The sequence below is a fragment of the Apium graveolens genome, chromosome 2 (assembly GCF_009905375.1).
Source record: "Apium graveolens cultivar Ventura chromosome 2, ASM990537v1, whole genome shotgun sequence".
Lineage (NCBI taxonomy): Eukaryota > Viridiplantae > Streptophyta > Magnoliopsida > Apiales > Apiaceae > Apium > Apium graveolens.
Window position 1 is genome coordinate 290539265 of NC_133648.1, and position 15329 is coordinate 290554593.

General features: G+C 39.9%; 2 protein-coding genes and 1 non-coding gene across 3 annotated transcripts in view; 1 reads left to right on the forward strand and 2 right to left on the reverse strand.

Annotated features, from left to right (window-relative positions):
* Positions 1 to 2513, forward strand: part of LOC141701958 (uncharacterized) — a 32271-nt gene extending 29758 nt beyond the window's left edge. Inside the window, exon 7 of the mRNA XM_074505640.1 lies at positions 1986 to 2513. Coding sequence (XP_074361741.1) covers positions 1986 to 2231 — 246 coding nt within the window. The 3' untranslated portion in view covers positions 2232 to 2513. The remainder of the gene's footprint in view (positions 1 to 1985) is intronic.
* A 299-nt stretch (positions 2514 to 2812) lies between these two features.
* LOC141706344 (uncharacterized) lies at positions 2813 to 4124 on the reverse strand. The gene is made up of 2 exons (XM_074509129.1): positions 3513 to 4124; positions 2813 to 3425 (listed from the first exon to the last, which is right to left on the reverse strand). The coding sequence occupies exons 1-2, from the start codon at positions 3597 to 3599 to the stop codon at positions 3003 to 3005; spliced, it is 510 nt and encodes a 169-aa protein (XP_074365230.1). The 5' UTR covers positions 3600 to 4124; the 3' UTR covers positions 2813 to 3002.
* Positions 4125 to 8356: 4232 nt separating this feature from the next.
* On the reverse strand, positions 8357 to 8463 carry LOC141709869 (small nucleolar RNA R71). The gene has a single exon (XR_012570424.1). It is a non-coding gene; the product is annotated as a small nucleolar RNA R71 (small nucleolar RNA).
* Positions 8464 to 15329: the final 6866 nt, after the last annotated feature.

Genomic DNA, 15329 nt, shown 5'->3' on the forward strand with positions numbered 1-15329 from the left:
AACCAGCACACCAGACAAGCACAGCGCGTGTCAGGGGCCGTTAGGACACTCTGGAGGTGGTCCTCCCCTGGACACGTGTAAGCAATCTGCCCAAGTCAGGCGTCCTCCGCTCCCAAGATCCAACGGCCCAGATTCAGAGGTAACTACCCCTAAACCCTACCTTGGGGCTATATATACCCCCCAGGGCTGAAGGGTTTAGGGGTTGGAAAATAATTTCTCTTGCACTCACACACTCACATACACTCAAAAACATACAGCAGCCATCACATAAAAACACACATACACAGCAGCCTCTAAATTACATAAACATATATCCCTTCATCTTCTCCAAAGCCTGTTCTCATTCTCACACCGGAGGCGCCGTGGGAGCCAAACCCCCCTTCCGGTGTTGTTTTGCAGGCGCCCAACCAGCAACTACACCCCATCCACGCATAGAAGGTCCAGGAACGCCGTCGGACGGAGCCGCCCGCTCACCGGAGTTATCAGGTCCATGTATTGATAGGTCCATGTATTGATTACATAAACAAAGAAGGCAAGTGGGTTTTAGGATCTTTGTCCCATCTTGCTCCTTCCGAGTTCTGTATTCCCTCTGCATGTAACGTGTGTATATATATTTATGTATGTATATATGTCTTCTCCACTTCCAAGCCATGTGTTTCCGGTAGAAATTTTCTGATTCTTTGTGTGTTTGACTCGTTTTACTCAAAAACCGTCTTCTTCGGTAATTTCACGATGACAGATCGGTAGAATGCCGATCAATGATTAATCAGCCAATTTATCCGGCGAATAGGCGATTTTTACAACCTTGAGTGCAACATTAAAATAGAAACTTTGGAAATATATAGTAAATTCAAATGAACATGCAATAAAAGTATTTTAAATTATTTTTATATCTATAAATTATACACTTACGTTAAGCAGAATTATGTTGTGGGGCCTTCAAAAATAAACATAAAAACAATTCTTTAATTGTTTAAAATCAATAATTTTAATAATCTTATATAGAGTACACAATTTTTGGTGCCTTTAGGCGACTGCCTTTCGCACCTATGGGTAGCACCACGCGGCCCTGGTAAGGTCTAAAATGTTTTTCAGTTTTTGGAAATACACACCGACCCTCTTGCATGTTTAAAGATTCTCCTCGGTTTTTAAAAGAGTTAATTACATTTTGAAACCCCTACCTTTCAATAAATAACAAAATTATATATTTACTTTCAAAAATACAGTTTGCAACTCCTAATTTTAGACATCAAATACAATATGCATCCCTTTAACCATTTTGTTAAAAATATTTATATCGTGGATGGTAAAATTGAAATTCAGCAAAATATTTAAATAATAATTTTAATTTTTTTAAATTAAACTAAAATTTAGAATTTCAAATTATAAAAACAATATTAATGTCAATTATTTTATTACTCAGTATAATTTTTAAAATTTTAGAATATAGATATATTTAGAAACTTTATGATTATATATATAAACATATATTTTGCTTAATAAATATATTTTAAGTATTTAGCATTATGATTAATTTAGAGTATTACTAATAGAAAATAGCTATAATTTTTTTTCATGTAAAAAATGTATTAAAATAAATATTTTAATTAATTTGAAATTTTAGTTATTAATATTAACATCTCAATTTCAATTTTATGGGATGCATGTTGTAGTTGATATTGAAAGTTAAGAGTTGCAAACTGTATTTTACAAAGTAGGTATACTATTTTGATTTTAAATGAAAGGTGGGGGTTGCAAAGTGTAATTAACTCGTTTTTTAAAATACACACCAACACTTGCTGTGTTTTTCAGTGGCTAATTGACAGAGCAAACATTCCATTTAATATTGGTTTGTTTAAAATAACTGGTTGATGACAATAATACCACCCAATGTTACTCGGTCTTACAGTGCTCTACTTGTCTCATGTCCAGACTTGTAACTATATCAGTTGTAATTTAGTTTAAACCTGTTTTTATTTATGCAGGATGCTCAGTTTACAATTGGCAAGTCAATCAATTTCTCTGTAGCTTTCTGGTACCCAGAGAATACGAAGCCGTGGCATGGATCTGGACACTATTGTATCAACTGTGACTGGATACCGCTGGATGTTGTATCGGGCAGTACTGGTGCTCCCAAGGAAGCACAAAGAAGTTCGTGGAACACAGCCACAGTCTTCTCGTTTCTCGTTTCTCTTGCTGCCTTTAGCACATCCATTTTGGTAGGATACTGAGCTGCTTCTTACGGCAAGACTATCCCCTTCACTCCCATGGAGACTCTCTAGGACATGATGGCATTTGCAAGATTCTCAGAACTAATTCTAGGGCCCACCTCTAAGGTCGGTTAATTTAACTATTTTCTGTACTTTGTTACATAACTTTCTTTCTCGACTTCAGTTGTGAATTCATTCACTAGTTATGTAGCCTATTTTTGTTAACATGATTCATATACATCTTTCATAAGTGTATGAGTAGAAAGTATGACGCAGAAGTTAACTAAGAAAGTTCTTCTAATTGACTTCTTACTGGTCCCATAAATTCTGGCTTGTACTAATACATTGAAAACAAAGTCAGTTTATATACATGTATATAATAGTTATAGCAAATTTGTCATTACGTACTGAACATATTATTGCAATTGATTATCTAAATATTGTTCTTACCATCTCTCCCGAGACCCCTTTGATGGGTATTTAAAAGTTTTTAACATTTTTCTTGCACAAGTGACACTGTGTCACGATAATCACGAGCACAGTGGCATAACCCGAGGCAGCAGTCCCCCCATAGACTTCATAGTTGATGCATAATTATAGTGTATATAAATTCTGACAGGAATTTGAGTAGCTGTTGTTTGCACAGTAGTTCCGATACTAGGTAAGATGATAGATAGTAATGAATATGTTTTGATGAATATGACCATCTAACAAAACAAGTCTATAAAAGCTAGCAAACTATACTAAACACTACTAAATTACTGAATTGCTTAAAAGCAATTCTAATTCAAATTATATGAATTTCTCATTGCAATCCACAGTGACACCCAACATCTTTCCTGTACCTGTATCCGGGGAGACAAAAAATTTAACGATATCACAGTAAGCCTTCAATAAACCTGTTCCAAAGTGCTGGTTCTTTACTGAAGATTCAAGCTTCACATCAAACTCCACTTCTCCATTTGTCTTTATTTCATTGGCAATAAGTTTCGTCGAAGAATCATCAAGAAACTCTGATGACCCAGAAAATTTTCCGAATATGTGAGTTGTAAAGGTTTTTGGACCCAACTCAAACGGCTGAAGAACTGTCATATAGGCGGGCACTTGTTGGTTTTTGAGCAAAAGCCAGATATTGATAGACTGGAACAGGAAAACCATGTCGTCATTATCGTTGTAGTTGGCTGCAACAAATTCAAAGTCCCAGTTACCAGAAACCTGGTTAAAGTAATTGAGGGTCAATCAAAAATTGTATAAATTATTTTGTAAACATCTTTAGACGAAGTGGATACTTATAGTTGTTACCTGGTCGGATGATAGGTTGAACCCAGTGACGGAGAAAGAGTTGATTTTAATTTGAGGTAACGAAAAGCCACCGTCTGTTGTGTACATGATGAATGCAGGAAAAAACACCCATACGACAAATTAGGGAGAGCGCCTTAAGATAATCAGAGCAGGTTCCTGGAATAAGCTCTGCTTCGTATCTGTCTTGTGGGAGATGTTGGAACGTGTTGTACTTGTATTTTGACGCTAAAGACATGGTTAATTACTTGAAAAACACTTTAGTGATTAGCTGAGAAGGATAAATAAAATATTTACAGAAGTATTTATGAAGTTAGAATGAGACAGAACAGATGCGTTTGAATCAAACTAGAATATCAATATCTGAAACAATGTATTGTTTAGAAGTCCTAGTCCTACTGTATCTTGAATCAAATATGCAGCATCCGTGCCCGTGATTTATCTGAGGACCCAAAGAAGAACTCCACATTTTGGCAATTGAATAGAAAGGAGTAAGGATGAAGCGTCCTGGGTTTCAACTTTCCCTTTGTAAGTTTCAGTAACCCAAGCTTCAAACTTAACGTACAGCAAATTTCAGCATACCAGCGGTGACCTAAGTCACTGATTACAGACTCATCAACATACCCCCCCCCCCCCCGGACAAGCCCAAAAAATCTCCTACCAAGATTTGGACTCTGTATCAAATGGCACAAAGCCTGTGACTGTGGATTGATGCTAGACAAGTTGAAGTATTGGTGACCATCCATGATTTTCATATTCATCAGCGGAAATCTGGTTGGGACGAGATGAGAGGTTCAAGTCGGAGACTGTTAATGAATGGATTTCCAGAATTGGATCCTTCCATTTTATTTGACAGAACATGATTAATGTTTTTGTAAGAAAGTTAAATTATATTTGCTAATAGAATGAGTGGGAGTGTTATCCAACAACAATGAAGAACATACCCTTGCATCGGCTGTCGGAGACGAATCAGTAGGGTGGACTCTCAAGTTCGTCTCCATTGACACTCTAACTAATCACATTCCCTTAACAACTGTTTCTATCAAAACACTTCGAAAAATTATTAATAGACCTACCTGCATATGGCCAGTATTAATACTTGTAATAAAATTAGCTAGATAGAGCTTATAATTAGCAAACGTGTTTGAATCAGATACACACAGATCTCAACTATAATTACCAAGCTAGTACAAATTTTAAGAGAGAAAAAAAGATAAATTAAACAAAAAGAAAGAAGATATATATGAACTAGGCATAAAAATTTAGATAAACATCATATGAATTTAAACATTTGGGGGCACATTTAGTTTATTAATAATAAGAAGAAAATATATCAGATTGTACGCAATGCAAAATATATGAGATAGAGCTAGTCCAGAAACTAAGCAGAATATATGAACAAGGAGGTTGGATAGCTCAGGTGGAAAGTTCAACCCTACAGAATGTACTGGTAATTTAAAATTCGGAAACCCTAATAATAAGTAGGAGGGGCCTCCACTTGGCAAAGATGTATTCAAAGACTGATTTATCCGAGGTTCCAAAATATAACTTGCCGTCTTTTCAATCAACTACCAACCCACAAGTGATCAACCCAACGTCCTCTCAAACATTTTCTCACACAAGCTTTAAACTGAATGTCAAATTTCACCGTACCAGCTGTCATATCCGGCGCTCATTATTGAATCGTCAATTGAGCCTGGCAGAGTTATTTGGAGTTACATTAAATGGCATTAGATTACACAGTCCAACTTGTACCAACACATTGTAATATATCGAAACGGAGACGCTACAAAATTCAAGAAATCCATAATCATCCCCAGTTTTTGAGATCCATCTTGACATTCCAGTCGGCAGAAATCTGATTGGGACCGGATGAAAGGTTCAAGTTGGAGACTGTAATTATTGAATCGATTTCTAGGCTTGGAATCTCTATATGCATGTAGTCACTGTACAAAAATAGTGCAAACACAGCAAGCAACGCAACACCAAAGACGCACAAAAATAGACAACACTTCTCCAGAAAAAAAAGCTTAACTTGGGGTTTCTACTGGGAAAATCATTACATTGGATTGTGTTTGGAAGAGTAGGGGCGCTAGAAGAAGGATCAAAGTGGTGGACCTGCATGTTTAAAGTTAAAGACTTATTAATGTAATCAGGTTTCTGAATGTCACATATACATGCCCCAGAATTTGCCAAACTGTATATGTAGGACTGTTTTTTTTTTAAAGTATGTAGGACTTTTGTTTATTTTCAAATTCCGCATTAATAAAAATTCTTTGTTAGATATATTTGATAATGTCATGACGAATATGATTTATGTTTAGTTTTTAGATTTTACTTAAACATGACAAATCAGTACATAACTGAAATCAACACTTATATTGAAGTCAGAACTTAAGTTATCAGTACTTTTTATCGTGCTGATGACCCTCAACTAGCCAGTTCTTTATTTCCACACTTTAAACTTGCAAAACGTGCTTTTAATGACTTGGTAAATGCTGACCTTAAGAAAAAGGTAGTTAGACCCTTACAGATACCTCAGTCTGTAAAACAGATCTTGGTAAATGCTAATCCTCTAACCTACAGATCTGTTTACACTGATGTACAACCCACCACCACAACCCAGACAACTCACATCCCATCAGAACATACCACACATACACCTCACTCTACTCAACCCTCTGTCAGAACACATCTCAAACCTTCACAGATACCTCAACCTCTATCATTAGCACATACTGTGAAGCCTTCATCTTCCAAGCTGATAAGTGGCATTTTATACCACTTAGAACATCTTAAAATGGCTTAAATTGGTGTCTTGAAATCAAGTATTTTGTGTATTTGATGCGTTTTTCTAGTGTTTATGCATTTCAGGGTATTAGTTGCATTTCGGAGGAGGAATCATCAAGAATAAGCCTTGGCATGTGTTCACCATTGCGAGAGGAAAAGAACGGGCAGATTACGGCGAAGAAACGGAGCAAACCTGGAAATTTTCCAGTAGGGTCCTGCGCGCCCGCGCAGCAATGCTGAGCGGCCGCGCAGGGTCGGGGAAAATAATATATTGTTTTAGACTTCTACTTCTGTTTGGCTTCCAACTTCTATGTAATCTGAGTTTTATGGGACTATTATATAAGTAGATTTGAGACGTTTTTCACAGAGTATTAAGAGGGGATTATATTTTAGATTGTGTTTTGCAAGAAGCGAAGGAGATAAGGAAGAAGACCGATTTAGCACACAGCAACGAAGAGGAAGCATATATTCTTGTGATTCTTGTTTCGTTGTAACGTTGGATGCTAGTTTTCTTGCTTTGACTTATTTACTCTTGTGACGTACTCTGTTTTAATATAATTAGTTTAGTTGTTATTTTCTTGTGTTCGTTTATCATGATTTCATATGAACCCATGATGGCGATAAGTTCTATTATGGGCTAATCGTGATCATGGGGTTGCAACGGATTTATTATGGAATTCTTTAGTTAATTGTTTAATACTTTAGTGTGTGATGATTGCATGATATCTAGTATTGGTTGTGCGTATTCGTCTTATGTGCGTCGCGAACATATAAGATAGGGTGTTAATCTCTTGTGAAGCGACAGTGGATCTTGAGATTTAGAACTTGCCATGCTAGCATAGGTTCATGTACGTTGTGCATGATTAGTGGGTAACTCTAACAGTTTTATTTGCCCTATGTAATCAAAAGGAATAACTTGTGCTTAAATCGTTGTGTTGTCAATTTCTGTAGACATATAGGAACTCAACATAATTGATGACTATTCAATTTCTATCTTAATTGTGGATGTTTGGTAGAATGGTATTAGTACAACGAAAGTTGGCTTTTATCAGTTTTGTGTTATTCGATTAATATCATCACTGTCACATGCTAAAGGTAATAACTATGGCTATAGAAGGAAGTAATAAAGAAGTTGTGATCTCATGAGTGTTTTATTATTGATAAATTGCAGTGTTAGTTAAGTGGTTAATTAAGTAGTTAATTATAGTTAATATTTAATCAACAATTTTAAGTGTTATTATCTTAACATTGAGAAGTAATCATACATTGGTGAGTGAGTTAAATTAGACAATAACTTAGTCTGAGTCTCTGAGGGAACGAACTAGAAAGTATTCTATATTACTTGCGAACGCGTATACTTGCGTGAATATTAGTGTGTGATTTCGCCCTAACAAGTTTTTGGCGCCGCTGCCGGGGACTCGGCGTATTTGTTTAGTTTATGTACTTACCATCATTGGTCATTAGGACTCAGTGATTAGGACGTAGTAGTTAATTACTCTTTTCGGTTGTGTTTCAGGTACTTTAGTGCGTTTATGCAAACTCGTTCTCGTGCTCGCAAGAGGACCTTAGATACAGCTGAGGAGAAAGACGAAGTTCTTGATACACCGGAGAAGTTAGATTTTGAGGATTCGGATTCAGGAACTGAGCAGAAAGAACCAGTAAACATGGGAGATCATATTGTTCAAGCTGATCCAGCTCTTATGGATTTTTCTCGGCCTAAAATTGATGACATTCAGTCAAGCATCCTTCATCCGGCTATTCAAGCTAACACCTTTGAAATCAAGCCGGGCACTATTCAGATGGTGCAGAATTCTGTTTCTTTTGGAGGAGCGGCAACTGAAGACCCCAACATGCACATAAGGAATTTTGTCGAGATCTGCAGCACTTTTAAGTATAATGGCGTGACTGATGAGGCTATCAAGTTGAGGCTTTTCCCATTCTCACTGAGGGATAAGGCTAAAGACTGGTTACATTCTGAACCAGCTGGGTCAATCACTACGTGGCAAGATCTTGCGCAAAAGTTTCTGGTGAAGTTTTATCCAATGGCAAAGACTGCTGCTATGAGGAGTGCTCTTACTCAGTTTGCGCAGCAACCTACAAAATCTATGTGCGAGGCTTGGGAACGCTACAAGGAAATGTTGAGAAAATGTCCACATCATGGAATGCCGGATTGGATGGTAATCACTGGTTTTTATAATGGTTTGGGGGCTCAATCTCGGCCCATGCTCGATGCAGCAGCTGGAGGCGCCTTATGGGCTAAAAGCTATACTGAGGCGTACAATCTTATTGAGACGATGGCTGTAAATGAGCATCAAAACCCAACTCAGAGGATGACATCAGGCAAGGTAGCAGGTATTCTGGAAGTTGATGCAGCCACCGCTATTGCAGCCCAGCTCCAAGCGCTATCAATGAAGGTTGATTCTTTGGCTACGTATGGAGTTAATCAAATAGCTATGGTTCGTGAGCTTTGTGCAGGTTCTCATGCTACGGATCAGTGTTCTCTTGTCAACGAATCTGTTCAGTATGTGAATAATTATCAGCGACAACAGCAGCCTGTGCCAGCGACCTATCATCCTAACAACAGAAATCATCCAAATTTCAGCTGGGGAAATAATCAGAATGCTATTCAGCCACCATATCAGCAAGGAGTGAGTAAACAGTTTAACCCACCTGGATTCCAGCAACCACAGCAGTATGCTACAAGACAATCATATCCTCAACAGGGAAGTGCAGCTGCACCTACTAGTGCTGATTTTGAGGAACTTAAGCTGTTGTGCAAGAGTCAGGCGGTTTCTATCAAGACCTTGGAAAATCAAATCGGTCAATTAGCCAATGCAGTGCTCAATCGTCAACCTGGCACTCTTCCCAGTGACACGGAAGTACCAGGCAGGAAGGAAGCTAAAGAGCAAGTCAAGGCTATTACCTTAAGGTCTGGAAAAGTAGCTGATGCTGAAAAGGCAAAAGAAGTCGAAGCTGAAATTCGAGATGAAGAATCTAAGCAAAGGGAGAAAACGGCGGAACCAAGGAAGACTACTGTTGAACACACTCTGCCTGAGGCTAATACAGGGGAGAAACAGCTCTATCCTCCACCACCTTTTCCTAAGAGATTGCAGCAACAAAAGCTGGATAGACAGTTCGGGAAGTTTCTGGAGGTGTTCAAGAAACTTCACATCAATATACCTTTCGCTGAGGCTCTGGAACAAATGCCTAGTTATGTGAAGTTTATGAAGACTATTCTTTCAAGGAAGGTGAAACTGGATGACCTTGAAACCGTTGCTCTCACGGAAGAATGCAGCGCGGTTCTGCAACAAAAGTTACCACCAAAACTGAAAGATCCAGGAAGCTTCACCATTCCTTGCACCATTGGCAATCTAACTTTTGACAAGTGCCTTTGTGATTTGGGAGCAAGCATTAATCTGATGCCGTTGTCGATCTTTAAAAAGCTGGACCTACCTGATCCAAAACCCACATACATGTCGCTACAATTGGCGGACCGTTCCATTACTTACCCAAGGGGCATAGTTGAGGATGTGCTCGTCAAGGTAGATAAGCTCTTCTTTCCTGCTGATTTTGTTATTCTGGATTTTGAGGAAGATAAAAAGATTCCCATAATCTTGGGGAGGCCTTTCTTGGCAACTGGTCGTACCTTGATAGATGTGCAAAAAGGAGAACTTACTATGCGGGTTCAAGATCAGGATGTGACCTTCAACGTATTCAAGGCAATGAAATTCCCTACAGAAGATGAGGAGTGCTTAAAAGTGGATGTGATTGATTCTGCGGTTACTTCGGAACTCGATCACATGCTAATGTCTGATGCATTGGAAAAGGCCTTAGTGGGGGAATTTGACAGTGATGATGAAGATAGCAACGAGCAATTACAATTTCTGAACGCTTCTCCCTGGAAGCGAAAGCTAGATATACCATTTGAATCTCTTGGTACTTCTGACCTCAAGAACGCTGAAGGGAAGCTCAAACCATCAATAGAGGAAGTGCCTACCTTAGAGCTCAAACCATTACCTGAACACTTGAGGTATGCCTTTTTAGGTGATTCATCTACGTTACCTGTTATTATTTCAGCTGACCTTTCAGGTAGTGAGGAAGACAAGCTCTTAAGGATTTTGAGAGAATTCAAATTGGCTATAGGATGGACTATAGAAGACATCAAGGGGATAAGTCCCTCATATTGTATGCATAAAATTCTGTTAGAGGAAGGTAGTAAGCCAACTGTGGAACAGCAGCGAAGACTGAACCCAATCATGAAGGAGGTGGTGAAGAAAGAAATTCTGAAATGGCTAGATGCAGGCATCATTTATCCTATTTCTGACAGCTCATGGGTGAGCCCTGTACAATGTGTTCCTAAGAAGGGAGGTATCACTGTGGTCGCAAATGAAAAGAATGAGCTCATCCCTACTCGAACAGTTACAGGATGGAGAGTATGCATGGATTATAGAAAATTGAACAAAGCCACAAGAAAGGATCACTTCCCTCTCCCATTCATTGATCAAATGCTTGACAGATTGGCGGGACATGAGTATTTTTGTCTTCTGGATGGGTATTCCGGGTATAATCAGATTTGTATTGCACCAGAGGATCAGGAAAAGACTACCTTCACTTGTCCATTTGGCACATTTGCTTTTCGTAGAGTTTCATTTGGGTTATGTGGCGCCCCGACCACCTTTCAGAGATGTATGATGGCTATATTCTCTGACATGATTGGAAATAACATCGAAGTGTTCATGGATGACTTCTCCGTCTTTGGACACTCATATGATGAATGCTTGAATAATCTTCGCGCCGTACTCAAAAGATGCGTGGAAACTAATTTGGTGCTTAATTGGGAGAAATGTCATTTTATGGTGCGTGAAGGCATTATCCTTGGGCATAAGGTCTCTAGCAAAGGTCTGGAGGTGGACAAGGCCAAGGTGGGAGTCATTGAAAATCTTCCCCCACCTAATTCAGTGAAAGGAATCCGTAGTTTTCTCGGTCATGCGGGTTTTTATCGGCGATTCATCAAGGACTTTTCAAAGATATCTAAGCCGTTGTGCAATTTACTTGAGAAAGATGTACCTTTCAAATTTGATGATGAATGTTTGGCAGCATTCTAGACTCTCAAGGAGAGTTTGATCACGGCACCAGTTATTACAGCACCAGATTGGACAGAACCGTTTGAGATGATGTGTGATGCGAGTGACTATACGGTAGGTGCAGTTCTGGGACAGCGCAAGAAAAATCTCTTCCATGTGGTCTACTATGCGAGTAAGACTTTAAATGGGGCCCAATTGAACTACACCACTACTGAGAAGGAGCTTTTGGCTATAGTCTTTGGCTTTGAGAAATTTCGATCTTATCTGCTTGGTACGAAAGTGACAGTATTCACTGATCATGCAGCTATTCGCTATCTGGTTTCTAAGAAGGATTCGAAGCCGAGACTCATTCATTGGGTGCTTTTACTTCAGGAATTTGAGTTAGAGATCAAAGATAGAAAAGGTACCGAGAATCAAGTAGCTGACCATCTCTCTAGGTTGGAGAATCCCGATTCTACTTCACAAGATAGGACGTTAATCAATGAATCTTTTCCGGATGAGCAGTTGTTTGCAATTCAGGAGGAAGAACCATGGTTTGCAGATATTGTAAACTATCTTGTCAGCAATATAATGCCTCCCAATTTGACATCCGCGCAAAAGAAGAAGTTTCTGCATGAGGTGAAGTGGTATATGTGGGATGAACCATATTTGTTTAGACAGGGAGCTGACCAGATCATCAGGAGATGTATCCCGTTCTGTGAGACGGAGGGGATATTACGAGACTGCCATTCCACGGTTTATGGTGGACACTATGGAGGTGAGAAAACGGCAGCTCGTATTCTGCAAGCAGGTTTTTTCTGGCCCACCTTGTTCAAGGATGCTCATCAGTTTGTTTTAAGATGTGATCATTGCCAAAGAGTGGGAAATTTGTCAAGGAAGGATGAGATGCCATTAAATGTGATGCTTGAAGTCGAGGTCTTTGATGTATGGGGAATCGATTTCATGGGGCCTTTTATCTCGTCTTGCAATAATCAGTACATTTTGCTGGCAGTCGATTATGTCTCAAAATGGGTCGAAGTTAAAGCTTTACCAACAAATGATGCAAAGGAAGTGCTAAATTTTCTTCATAAGCAAATTTTCACAAGGTTTGGAACACCTCGGGTAATCATAAGTGATGAAGGATCGCATTTTTGCAACCGTAAGTTCACTTCTATGATGCAGCGTTATAATGTGAATCATCGAGTAGCTACTGCCTATCATCCGCAAACAAATGGTCAAGCGGAAGTGTCTAACAGAGAGATAAAGCGCATTCTAGAGAAGGTTGTTTGTCCATCAAGGAAGGATTGGTCTTTAAAGCTCGATGAAGCTATTTGGGCTTACAGAACAGCATACAAAACTCCACTTGGGATGTCACCTACCGGCGGAGCTTGAGCATAAGGCCTACTGGGCATTGAAGAAATTGAACCTGGATTTAGATGCAGCTGGTAAGAAAAGAATGCTTCAGCTTAATGAACTTGATGAATTTCGACTTCAAGCGTACGAGAATAACAAAATGTATAAGGAAAAGGTGAAAAGGTGGCACGATAGGAAGCTACATCCTAAGTTGTTTGTGCCAGGGCAACAAGTTCTGTTATTCAACTCTCGGCTCCGACTTTTTCCTGGGAAGTTGAAATCAAGGTGGTCTGGACCTTTTATTGTCAAAACTGTGTTTCCACATGGAGCGGTGGAAATTTTTGAGAATGATTCGGACCAAGCATTCAAGGTTAACGGTCAGCGGTTGAAGCACTACTATGGGGACATGGCAAACCGAGAGGTGGTTAGTACCATTTTGTTGACTACGTGAGAAAGGAACGGAACGTCAAGCTAATGATGAAAAAGAAGCGCTGCGTGGGAGGCAACCCATGAATTGTTGTTACAGGAACCCTTAGAAGTTAATAGACCTATCCAAAAACACAAAAAAAATCAGAAAACAGGGGCTGAAAAAAAAAAATTCCAGAGACCCTCTGCGCGCCCGCGCAGAAATGCTGAGCGGCTGCGCAGGGGTCGAGTTCCAGAAATTTTTTTATAGTTCAGCAAAAAAAAAAAAAAACAAAAACACAAAAACCCATTACAGCCCATAAACCCACGAATTCTTTTCCCATTACCCCATGATTTTATCCCTCAACCCCACTCCTAATCTAATTTAACCTACTCCACACCCTATATATACACACCTATCCTACATATCTCCCACAACTTCCTACACTTAAACCCTCTCATAAACATCAAAAATCAGTTCTTACACACTTTTATTCACAAATCAATGGCACCCAAGAGAGCACGCACTATTGACAGCAGCAGCACAGTTCCTACTGCTGATTCATCAAGGGGTACTGCTGCGAGGCCTCGGTTAACTGACAGAGCCGCGGAGGAGGAGTACACTAGGCTGTTGGGGAAGCCGATTCTGAAGGAGAGGGGGTTTTTACCATCAGGGAGGGATGGTGAGTTGTTGCCCATGATTGCAGAGAAGGGGTGGATAGCATTTTGTGAGTCACCCGAAGCAGTACCGATGAGTGTTGTTCGCGAGTTCTACGCGAACGCGAAGGCTGAAAAGAATGGGTTTTCTGTAGTTCGGGGGCTGACGGTTGATTATCATCCTGCGGCGATTCGCCGAGTGATTGGACAGCGAGAGAGGAAGCCCGAGGAGGAGAACTGGAATGAAAAGACTGCTGAGGATTTTGACTTGGATTTGATTTGTGCGACTCTCTGTCGACCGGGCACAGTTTGGAACCGCAGTCCAGCCAATAATGAGTATCGTCACTTTCCGGCGATCGCCATGAACAGGTATGCCCGTGCATGGAACGCATTTATATGTGCTAATATTTTGCCTTCTTCACATGCACACGAGGTCACAGTTGAGAGAGCACAGTTGTTGTGGGGAATTCTGAATGAGGAATACTATGTGGACCTTGGTGAGTTTATCTACCAAGGAATTCTGAAGTTTTTAAGGGGAGCAAAGCATATGAACATCCCTTATGCATCCACGGTTACAAAGCTATGCCGTGCAGTAGGAGTGAACTGGCCGGCTCATGAGCAGTTGCAGTTGCCAGCAGCTCCTATAGATTCTGGCACTCTAAATGGGATACAGGAGTGGACCGGTGGTGAGCCTGAGGAGCATGGGCCGGGTTATCGTCTTCCAGGAGGGCGTCCAGCACGAGGTGCTACTATGGCCAGGCCAGGGCGTGGTGAGGCTAGTTCTTCGAGAGCTCAGGAGGGTGCTGGGATGGGTGATGCCCAGTATAGGAGGCTTTCACGGCAGATGGATGCCATGTATGAGACACAGAGCAGGTTTGCTCAGGAGCTCACCCTTGCGTTAGGGACTGCTTTTCGAGGCCTTGGAGCTGATATCCAGTGGCCAGTTTTTGGTGAGGACTCTGCATACCCGCCGCCTGATACTCCACCCACTGAGGGTGATGATGATGATGACTCCGAGTAGGTATACCCTGTGTTCCTTTCTACTACCTTCACTGGGGACAGTGAAGATTTTAAGTTTGGGGGTGGTAGTTAAGGAATATTTTGTGTGTGTCATATAGTTGCATATTCATGATAGTTAGTTCATATAGTTGCATAATTTTTGCCATATAGTTTTTTTTATATAGCTTTATTTGTTGTCATATCATATAGCTCATGCATATACCATGATCCCTTTTGCAATGATTTATCGACTGAATTGTGATATTGATGCGAGTGTAGTGATAGCATTAAAGTGATATTAAGTTGTGTAGGTTGATATGCATGCTAGAAGCACTTGTATTGTCACTAAGTCTTAGAGAATGCTGAAGGACTAGATTGTTGTTATGATCTGATTATTTTCGAGGATAATCTATTTATTATGCTTAGAATTTGATAATAGGTTCTTAGTGGTAAAGGCATGAAAAAGAAAAAAAATGGAGTAAAAATGGAATTTCTTGCTAGTTGTGGCTAGGCGTCAAATGGCTAGTAGCCGGCTCGCATGTTATACGAGTAG

Excerpts from the sequence above, each read along its gene's own strand:
- LOC141706344 (XM_074509129.1), bottom strand. The coding sequence starts at position 3,599 with ATGTACACAACAGACGGTGGCTTTTCGTTACCTCAAATTAAAATCAAC. Across the intron at positions 3,426-3,512 it reads TCAACCTATCATCCGACCAG|GTTTCTGGTAACTGGGACTT; the intron begins GTAACAACTATA and ends TACTTTAACCAG.